Source organism: Sander lucioperca, chromosome 7 (genome assembly GCF_008315115.2).
Source record: "Sander lucioperca isolate FBNREF2018 chromosome 7, SLUC_FBN_1.2, whole genome shotgun sequence".
Taxonomy (NCBI): domain Eukaryota; kingdom Metazoa; phylum Chordata; class Actinopteri; order Perciformes; family Percidae; genus Sander; species Sander lucioperca.
The window spans coordinates 35,913,999-35,924,901 of record NC_050179.1 but is presented as its reverse complement, the minus strand read 5'-3'; the positions used below and the strand labels follow the sequence as shown (position 1 = coordinate 35,924,901).

At 43.0% G+C, this 10,903-nt stretch overlaps 1 protein-coding gene across 2 annotated transcripts in view; it reads left to right on the top strand.

Annotated features, from left to right (window-relative positions):
- Nucleotides 1-10,903, top strand: part of immp2l (inner mitochondrial membrane peptidase subunit 2) — a 194,309-nt gene that overhangs the window by 16,235 nt on the left and 167,171 nt on the right. For both annotated transcript variants that reach the window (XM_031279895.2, XM_031279896.2), the window contains exon 2: nucleotides 6,792-6,929. In XM_031279895.2, coding sequence (XP_031135755.1) covers nucleotides 6,792-6,929 — 138 coding nt within the window. The remainder of the gene's footprint in view (nucleotides 1-6,791; nucleotides 6,930-10,903) is intronic.

The window sequence follows — 10,903 nt, the reverse complement described above, 5'->3', positions numbered from 1 at the left end:
CATGATGACAAATTATTCTGATAATTGAATATTAAAAAAATAAAATAAAAATGGACGAAACCCCCTTCAACCATGTTGTGAGTGTTGGCGTTGCGTAGTTTGTCCACCAGAGGGCGCGCTACAACTTCCCTGTTGGCTACACTCTTTGATTTTTTTTGTTGTTGTTATTGTCTTTATGTTCAAAGGACTTTTTGTTTCATATCTTAAGTTACGCATTTCTGAATTTTTTTTTTTATAAATATATATCGGCCGATATATCGGATTTTTTAAATCATCAAATATTTGTATCGGTATCGGCCTTAAAAATCCTTTACCGGTCGGGCTCTACTAAAAAGCGAGTATGCGTCTTGATAACACGCCAAAATGGCATGTCATACATACGCCATTTCATGAGATCAGTCTGGTCCCTGAAACAAACTCAGGTAAACGTAGAGCTGGGCAATATATCGATATTATATCGATATATTCGTGATATGAGACTAGATATCATCTTAGATTTTGGATATCGTAATATGGCATAAGTGTTGTCTTTTCCTGGTTTTAAAGGCTGCGTTACAGTAAGTTATGTCATTGTCTGAACACACCAGACTGTTGTAGCTGTTCTATTATTTGCCTTTACCCACTTAGTCATTATATCCACATTACTGATGATTATTTATCAAAAATCTCATTGTGTAAATATTTTGTGAAAGCACCAATAGTCAACGCTACAATATCATTGCGGTATCGATCTCGAGGTATTTGGTCAAAAATATCGTGATATTTGATTTCCTCCATATCGCCCAGCCATGTGTAAACGGTTGTGTGTTAGAGTTTCTGTGACTCTCTTCCTGATTGTGTAAACAGGGTTTCCTTGGTGAAATTTAAGAAATCCGCTTACCGTGAAAGGAAACGGTAACCTTCGTGTAAACTCGCTAAATGTTTGCTTGCTAATAAGTCTTTTACAAAGAAATAAAAAGGTAGGAATCTAAATAGTGCTGCGCAATATGGTCTAGTGCATTTCCCGGTGACTTTGATGTGGGACCTGCTGTGTCAGCCACGTGTTTTTTAAAAAGGTGCCGACAGGAAAACAAGGTTGATGTAAACTGTGTGTGAGCGCCGCGGGGGCTCCGAGCTGTCGGCGCGGAAACGACTCGCCCGTAACAGCGAGCGGCGAAACCTTGAAGCTCGGCACCAAGCCTCCCTCTGATGATGATACACTTGTTCTCTGCGAGGGGAATTATGCGGCGGCTGTGTGGAAGTGTAATGGCAATATGTTCACGTCAGGACGGATTGTTACGCCAGAGTAGATTTTCTGCTCCGGCGCAGGAGTTTCCTCCCTCCAGCACATGGTGATGTCTCACAGATAGCCCGGCGGACGCAGATCACTGTTTAATGGGACGTAACGTAGAGAGAGGCGCAGGCTGGAGACATCTCTCTGTCAGTCTGTCTGTGTGTGTGTGTGTGTGTCTGTGTGTCTGTGTGTCTGTGTGTGTGTGTGTGTGTGTGTGTGTGTGTGTGTGTGTCTGTCTGTCTGTCTGTACGTCTGTGTGTCTGTGTGTGTGTGTGTGTGTGTGTGTGTGTGTGTGTCTGTCTGTGTGTGTGCGTGAAAGCACGTCTGTGTGTCTGTGTGTCTGTGTGTCTGTGTGTGTGTGTGTGTGTGTCTGTCTGTATGTCTGTACGTCTGTGTGTCTGTGTGTGTGTGTGTGTGTGTGTGTGTGTGCGTGAAAGCACGTCTGTACGTCTGTGTGTCTGTGTGTCTGTGTGTGTGTGTGTGTGTGTGTGTGTGTGTCTGTCTGTCTGTACGTCTGTGTGTCTGTGTGTGTGTGTGTGTGTGTGTGTGTGTGTGTCTGTCTGTACGTCTGTGTGTGTGTGTGTGTGTGTGTGTCTGTCTGTACGTCTGTGTGTCTGTGTGTCTGTGTGTGTGTGTGTGTGTCTGTCTGTACGTCTGTACGTCTGTGTGTCTGTGTGTGTGTGTGTGTGTGTGTGCGTGAAAGCACGTCTGTACGTCTGTGTGTCTGTGTGTCTGTGTGTGTGTTTGTGTGTGTGTGTGTGTGTGTGTGTGTGTGTGTGTCTGTCTGTACGTCTGTGTGTCTGTGTGTGTGTGTGTGTGTGTGTGTGTGTCTGTCTGTACGTCTGTGTGTGTGTGTGTGTGTGTGTGTGTCTGTCTGTACGTCTGTGTGTCTGTGTGTGTGTGTGTGTGTGTGTGTGTGTGTCTGTCTGTACGTCTGTGTGTCTGTGTGTGTGTGTGTGTGTGTGTGTGTGTGTGTCTGTCTGTATGTCTGTCTGTCTGTGTGTCTGTGTGTCTGTGTGTGTGTGTGTGTGTGTGTGTGTGTGTGTGTGTGTGTGTGTGTGTGTCTGTCTGTACGTCTGTACGTCTGTGTGTGTGTGTGTGTGTGTGTGTGTGTTTTCACTGTGACAAAAACTTCAAAAAAAGACGGTAGAAAGAAGGAAGTAAGGCAACACTAGGTTGACAAAAGTGACAACAAATTCAGAACGTCAAACTTAAAAAAAAAATAAAAAAAACACGTGAAAAAACTTTGAAAAAGCTGATTTTTTTTTTTTATTTTTTTTTAGAAAAGTGGGATATTTTTTTTTTTAAAAAAAGTGACAAAAAATAAGAAAAGGCAGTAGAAAGTAAGAAGGAAGGAAGGTTGGCAAGAATAGGTCGAAAAAAGTGACAAAAAAGTGATTTTTCAAAAACAGCGAAATTCAAATTCAAAATGAGTATCGAATATTTGCAAAAAAACATCTACATGTACCAGTTTGAACAGTACATATCTTGTCTTTGTAGTGTATTCAATTGGCTATAGGTTGAAAAGGATTTGCAAATCATTGTATTCTGTTTTACACAAACGTCCCAACTTCATTGGAACTGAGGGTTGTATATTTATTATATATTATTGTATTATTCCCTATATCTATTTGAGTCCATCAATCAACTTAAAGCAACCTGAGTAACGTGCACGCTCGCCTACTTTTGGTGCGTTCAAATCAACTCGGACGTGTTGTAACTGTGAGGGACGGAGGGCACCGACATAATAAGTGCCGTGTCCGCTACGGCCTTGGTAATACCCTAATACAGTGAAAGTGAAGGTTATCATACCGTCAGAATCTTATAATGGCCCATGCCTACTCTCCAATGAAATGTACAGAAAATTGAAATTGAAATATGTCTTTTCTGTTGATATTAGTGTATTTTGGACTCTATTATATCTGTTCAGTGATTGTGTGGAGACGTCATGACGTAGAATTGAAACACAGATTATCTGTGGTTCCCTCTTTTTAAAAACGCCTCACGGCTGCAGTGATGTTTCATAGGAAGTAGTCCTGTGATGCGGAGGTAATAGCTGTAGCAGATCTCCAGAGTGCGGCGACAGTGGACGTCCAGACGAGGCTGTTAGACGTTAGTTTGCTGAAGGCAGCGGTGCATGGCCTGCCGCTGCCGGCTGGTCAGTCATTTCACGCCTGTCTGGGCTTCCTGGCACGTGCTGTGAAAAGCAAAGTGGATGAAAAACTCTCACCGGGGAGAACAGGCTCAGTGTGATGTGTGTTTGGTGTCCAATCGTCAAACCTGCGGTGGAAAGTGACAACAGGAGGAGGACTCGTTTTTGTGACGCCTCAATGCCCTTGAGCAAGGCACTAGCTCAGATATGGAGTTGGTCCCCGGGCGCTGTGATTGGTTGCCCAGTGCTCCCTTGAGGAATGGGTTAAATGCAGAGAATGAATTTCGCTATGTGTATGTGACAATAAAGTACCTTTACCTTTACCTGAACTGCAGAGGGATGTTATCCAGTCCAGCATGATGACGTGTGATTGGTCATTCAGGCCTCTGTGTTGTAGAAGTGTAGTGTGTAGTTTAGTTGATTTAATCGACAGATCTGTAAAACTCAGTTTCTCCACACGTACGTGCTGACATCTTGCCGAATGTTAGGATAATTATATATCAGAGAATGGACCAGCCTGGTCGCACAGAATTCCGTGAAATGATCACGAATTGTTAACAGCGCATTACGTGGTGGTGGCACGGAATGTGTGAAAAATCCGTGCGGCCACCACGGAAAACAATGCCAATGTAAAGTCAATGAGAAGATGACGTAGCATTAAGAGCGACTACGGTAGCGAGTAGTATGTAAGGGCGAAATTCCACGCAAGGAGGTTGGTTGGGGGGGAGGATGGGTCAAACACAGGACTTTCACCCAGGAGCCCGGGGATCGTGTCCCGCATGTTAAGTTTCCTAAAGTCACTTTCTTCTTTACCGTCCCGTTCTTCCAGCGTGTCACGGAACCGTAAGCCCACCCACGACCTTTTCCTTAACTTAAGGGGCCGTGTTCATTTAACGGAATTCTTCCGTGGGCCCATCACGAAATGTTTTGCGATTCCGTGAAACTGCCACAGATTTTGAGTTAAGGGGCCGTGTTCATTTCACGGAATTACGTGAGATCAGGTTGGAATGGACAGAAATCACTGACATTTTTGAAAGTATGCTTTTACTTGCACAAGCAGAATCAATTTTTACAGCACCCAATAAGTACAGAAAAAATGACTGAGGATTTGTTCACAACAGTGTCTCTTTATAAGAATCAGGGAGTAATATTACATAGGAGATTGTGTCTAATTATGTCTGGTCAGGCCTGGCATCTCCTCCACATGTGCTCTGCCCTCAGGGGCTTTCTCAGGTCAGTGGCTCTCATGATTATCTCATGAGAGGCAGGAATAGTTGGCAATTACTGCATGCAAATAGTTTAACACTAACAGAAAAGTAAGCATGATTTTTCTAACACCAGAAAATACCGGAGACAGGGACAGTAGGGCTGCACGACATGAGGAAAATATCTAATTGCGATTATTTTGACTGATGAATTTCGCCCTTACATGATTTTACATGTTCTTTCTTTATATTGTATGATATGTGTTTTTATTCTTGGTTTTGATGTTAAGCACTTTGGATACCTGCTGGTTTCTGTAAAGTGCTATATAAATAAAGTTTGATTGATTGATTGATTGATTGATGTTGCGATTGCAATATGATTCACGACATTGAAGGGAATGATCACTTTTGTGTTTGTGTCTCGTGAGAGCGTCCTGATCTGGTGAGCTCCAGTTTTCCACTCGCAGATCAGTCTGGCATCTTGAGACAGAGAAAATTTGGAGCCGTTCGCCAAACAACCGACCAATCAGCGTTGGTTTGGAGGCGGGCTTAGGTGTGACGCAACGAGAAGCGACTGTTCAGTCTAAACAACGTGGCGGCTTCCACGGATGAGATGAGCGTAGCTATCACGCAAGTTTTATCCGAATTAGAGAGTATTCCTTCTTTGAAAGAAGAGCAAAAAAATGCCACCAGAGGCTTTTCTCAGAGGAAAAGATGTCTTTGCTCTTCTCCCGACTGGATTCGGCAAGAGTTTGATATATCGTTGATCTGATTGGTTGATTTGGCCCGTCTATCACCAACATAGGTGGTGATAGACGGATGGTTTATCCAATCAGCTAACCAGTATTTTCGCCCCTTCACAAAAGTTCTCCAACGGAAAGTTCCCAGATGGATATGCCGAGCAAATGAGAAGCAATCCATCTGGCGGAGTCAGGTTACACTTTTGTATCATTATTCTCATTTTCATTGACTAATAGGGCTGCCACCTCTTAGTGGATTAGTCGACTAATCGGTCGTTTTGGTCTTAGTCGACTAAGATTTCTTTAGTTGATGAGTCATTTTTTATGCTTATTCATGCTTAATTACTCATTTCCAAGAAACTTATGAGCACATTTCTGGTAAACACAAGATTTAAAGTGGTGCTTTTGCAGGATTAATTGTGGAGAAACTCAGTTTTACAGATGGTTCATTAACTACATTTATATTGTGCTTTTCTAGTCTTAACCACCTCTCAAAGAGCCCAGCTCTGTCGATTACATCAACTAATCCATTAATCGACAAAATCATATAAGTGTTAGTCGACTAAGAATTTCTTTAGTCGAGGACAGCCCTATTGACTAATATTAAATCTTAAAAAATGTAAATGATTATAGTGTGATTTTTGCGAGGATCTGTGCCAAACAGAGATATTTTCCTTTGGTCTGTAGGATACGATTTGTAGGCTGGGACATCTCTGCAGCACCACAACACTTTATTTAAGAATGGTTTGACACATATTTTGACTTTAACCAGTCCTTCCAGAAAAATGCGAGAAAAGAGGGTTTTTTTGTGATTGTTTTGGGCAAAAATCCTTGATTATACGGCACGTTTTCTTAAAAAATGCTATGGAATATGCGGGATATTTATGCAATTTTATGCGATGAAATTGCGGGAACTTTCATCGTGGCTTCATCGCGGGGTTTGCAGCTTTTCGATGATGTTCACGTCGCGTAATTACGTCACTTCATAACGCTCCCATGGCAGCGGGGGAAAACGGCTGCTCTTGTGTTAAGTAAACATTTTTCAACTTTCTGCTAAGACATATGTGACTTTCTTGCGAAAATACGTGGATTATGAAATCGTGCAAGCCCCGCATATTTTGCGCGGAAATCGGCAATTTATGCGGCGAAAGTGCGGCGTATTTGAAAAAATGCGGCCCCCGCTTAAATATGCAGACTTTGGCTGATTACTGTATGCATTGAATTATAAGATCACATAATCGCGTTTTTCTGGAGGGACTGATTAACAAATATTGCTCCTCCCTGTGATTTGGATATTGCTCTAAGTTCATATTGTGATTTCGATTAAATTGTGATTAATTGTACAGCCCTACAGGACCGGACCAAAATGTGTGCCGCCATGGTTCTGATGATGTCGGTTTCTCTTGTTGTTTCCTGTCCAGGTGATGGCTCAGCAGGCGACGGCGGGCCGACGCTACCTGCAGGCGTTCGTTAGCGGCTTCTTCGTGGCCGTTCCCGTCACAGTCACCGTCCTGGATCGCTTGGCCTACGTGGCGCGAGTGGAGGGAGCGTCGATGCAGGTGAGACTTTACGACATATTAAAACGCATCCACCGACAGGGCCGGCCGGAGACAAAGGCAGTCTGGGCAAATGCTTGGGGCGCCAGAAAAGCATCTCGACATGTCAGTGATTGGGCGGGGTCATTTTTTCAAGGTTTTTGTTTCCTGTGCGCTTTCTTATCCCTCTCGCGAACACGGATATTGGACGGCGGGGGGGCTGTGGACGCCGCCTTTCATGGCCAACATGTGTGAACCACTGCCTAGGGTTGGGTACCTTTCACATTTTTATTGGTACCGGTACCGATACCTCAAATTCGGTTCCGGTACCCAACGGTACCTTTTTTACCTTGTTTACCTTGTTTACCTTTCTCTCTGTATTATCAAAAAAATAATTTCAGTTGTAAAAATAATTCCAAACCTATTTATACTATTAACATTTTGTTATATATTTAAAACATTTTACACTCAAAACAAAATAAACAAAAAATAAAAACCCTCCCAAACCCGTCCCTACAACCTATTAAATCACATAAATATTAATTTCTTACACTGCACTCTAACTTTTATTCTCTCTTCTTCTCTTGCCTTGCAACCTCAGCCTGTCAGTCAGTCCCCAGGGCATAGACACCACTGTTGTGCCTGCTTGTCTCAGAGGAATGTCAACAGCACCGCGGCCGGTTTCGCCTCACAAACGCTGTCTGCGTGAAGTTTCGAAAAACTGTAACCCCACTTGCAACCGCTGTGTGTGTGTGTGTGTGTGTGTGTGTGTGTGTGTGTGTGTGTGTGTGTGTGTGTGTGTGTGTGTGTGTGTGTGTGTGTGTGAGACCATCTCAGAGCTAGGCTATGGGTGCACGCTACTAGTTTTCATATTTGGTAGCCTAGGAAACACACACAGGTTGGTAGTAAGAGGGCTGCAACAACTTGGGATGGCCAAAAAGAGGCTAAACAACTTGCAAAGTACTGCGTCATATCTGCTAGTATTGGCAGCCGCCACATATGGCGGAGACGCTGCTACTTATACCCTTAAGAAGTGAGTATTGTGCTACTTATACCCTTAAGAAGTGAGTATTGTGCTACTTATACCCTTAAGAAGTGAGTATTGTGCTACTTATACCATTAAGAACTGAGTATTGTGCTACTTATACCATTAAGAAGTGAGTATTGTGCTACTTATACCATTAAGAACTGAGTATTGTGCTACTTATACCATTAATAACTGAGTATTGTGCTACTTATACCATTAAGAAGTTCTACTTATACCATTAAGAAGTGAGTATTGTGCTACTTATACCCTTAAGAAGTGAGTATTGTGCTACTTATACCCTTAAGAAGTGAGTATTGTGCTACTTATATCATTAAGAACTGAGTATTGTGCTACTTATACCATTAAGAACTGAGTATTGTGCTACTTATACCCTTAAGAAGTGAGTATTGTGCTACTTATACCATTAAGAACTGAGTATTGTGCTACTTATACCATTAAGAACTGAGTATTGTGCTACTTATACCATTAAGAACTGAGTATTGTGCTACTTATACCATTAAGAACTGAGTATTGTGCTTGTTAAGTGATATTGTGAAGATCTGCTGCGTGTCACTGGTCCATGAGTTTGTGTATGTATTGTATTGCATCGGTATTATTTGTGTCCCTGTATTATTTTTCTTCATGTGGACATAAATAAATGATTAAAGTGTGTGTGTGTGTGTGTGTGTCGGAGCTCCGCTCTCTGTCAATATGCAGAGAGGACAGTTGCTTGCGCTTACTCGCTGTCAGGTACCGAAATTTGGCACCTTTTTTTTCTAGCGTGAATTAGTCCACGGTAGTACCGACGACGTAATTCGGTCGGTACCCAAAAAAGTACAGTTTGGTACCCAACCCTACCACTCCCCGACAGGAGACATCCATCCCCGAATCGACGTGCTCCCCGCGGCTTCGTCCGTGGGCTGACGGTGATGCTGTGTGGGTGCTGCCGCGGCGGGGACGATAGGGGATGCGCCTCTGGTAACCTCTACCGGGCCTGGCCCAAAAAGATACAGAACCCCCCCCCCAAAGCCCAAGATTATGTCCTCAAATGTCTTGTTTTTTCCACAACTCAAAGATATTCAGTCTACTGTCACAGAGGATAGAAGAAACTACAACAATATTCATGTTTAACAAGCTGACATCACACAATTTTGACTTTTTTTTCCATAAAAAATGTAGGTGCAGCACCCTGAGCCTAATGAATGTCACTAAAAGACTTTTCTCAGATCTAATGCTTGTAGTCAGACTTCTTTAGCTTTAAGTTTTGTCTTTAAGCTTTTTGAGAGTTATTTATTTATGATCTGCTCTAGTTTTAGACACAGATATGGTGATAACCGTCCAAAATTATGCAAAAGTACCACAAAGGGACATATACCGACTACAAAGAGACTCAAAACAACCCCAAAGAAATCACAAATGACCAAAAAGAGACAACGTAGACAACAAGGTTACAAAGAGATGCAAAAACCCACAAAGAGTAGGGATGCACCGAATCCAGGATTCGGATTTGGCTGAATATTGGGCTTTTTGATGGGGTTCGGTTTCTGCTGAACCTTAGAATTTTTTTCCACCGAACCGAACTCTACGCTTGCACTACGCGACTACGCTGGTCGACGTAATGACGGCGCCGTTGATTACGGGAAGGTGTTTACGTAGGTGGAGCGTTCAATGCAGTAGGCTGTGAGAAAGTGGAAATGGAACTGGTGAGCAGAAAAAGTGTAGTTTGGCAGAACTTTCAGTCAAAAGAAGGCCATTCAAGTCCAGCTACATGTTCAATTTACAATGCTGATTAGTCTGGTGGTGGCGAGGACCCTAAACTATACACAACATCACCGCTGTTACAACATCTGGTATGAAACATCCGAAAGAATACGAGTTGTGCATGAAGGAATCTACAGACAGCAGCCAGAATGCAGCAACTTCAGGTACGGCAAAGGAAGGACAGTCACGGCTAAAAACCGGTAGTAGGATTCTGTATTTGGATTCGGTTTCGGCAGAATCTTAACCAGTGGATTCGGTATTCGGCCGAACCCCAAAAAATCTGGATTCGGTGCCTCCCTAACAAAGAGACACAAAATGTTTATGGAAATTGCTCTTCTTTAATTGAGTCACATTTTCTTGGAAGAATGACGCATTAATGCCCCACAAAGGACACTCACCTAAGTCTTCCTCAAACTGAAGGAAAACACTGATGTTGGAGAAGAACAACCTCCATAAAAACACTCTGCACGGCCGCTTTTTCTCCTCCTCCAGGACGAACACAACCTGCACTCAGCTCGAGGAGAGGCAGAGACAAGAAGACAACAAAACAAAGGGCCTGTTGGGTTTTGACCGAGTTGGTTTCCCGTCGCGATGCTTATTATCCCCGACGTGCGTTTGCATTATGCATAAAACAATCTGCTCTCTATTTTTAATGAGCATGAATATTTGAAACTTGCATGTCGCTTTTTTGGTGTCGCTGTTGTATATTCATGTCGCTTGCGTATGCCGGGTCACGAAGCTCCACCTCTAGCGAGAACTTCGGGGAGAGAGTTTGAGAGTTTGATCAAAATTCTGCAAAATCATTAACGCAAACAGTTTTCTGCTCGACTAAATGAGGTGTTTACTCTCTGGGTGCTCTACATGGGAGAGAGACGCCGACCGACTCTGTTTCCATGACGCTCGGTTCTCCTGGTTAATGTGTTTTTGTGGAGCATTGGTCTCCTGCGTTTTAGTCAGTGTGATGCATAAACAAAAACAAGTTGACACGATGTTCACGTCCGCAGCGAGGAAACTCTGCAAGACAGCATCGAAGCCCTTTTCTCCTGCTGTTCGTCATCCTGTCTGACTGAATAATACGTCGCTGTTATTGAAAGCTAAAAACTTTAATGACCCTCAAAGGTTGTCTGCTGCTGGACGCCATATTGTTTGTTAGACAAACAGGTGCATCTCACTTCACTCTTTGTGGAAAGAAAAGGCACAACCAAACAAA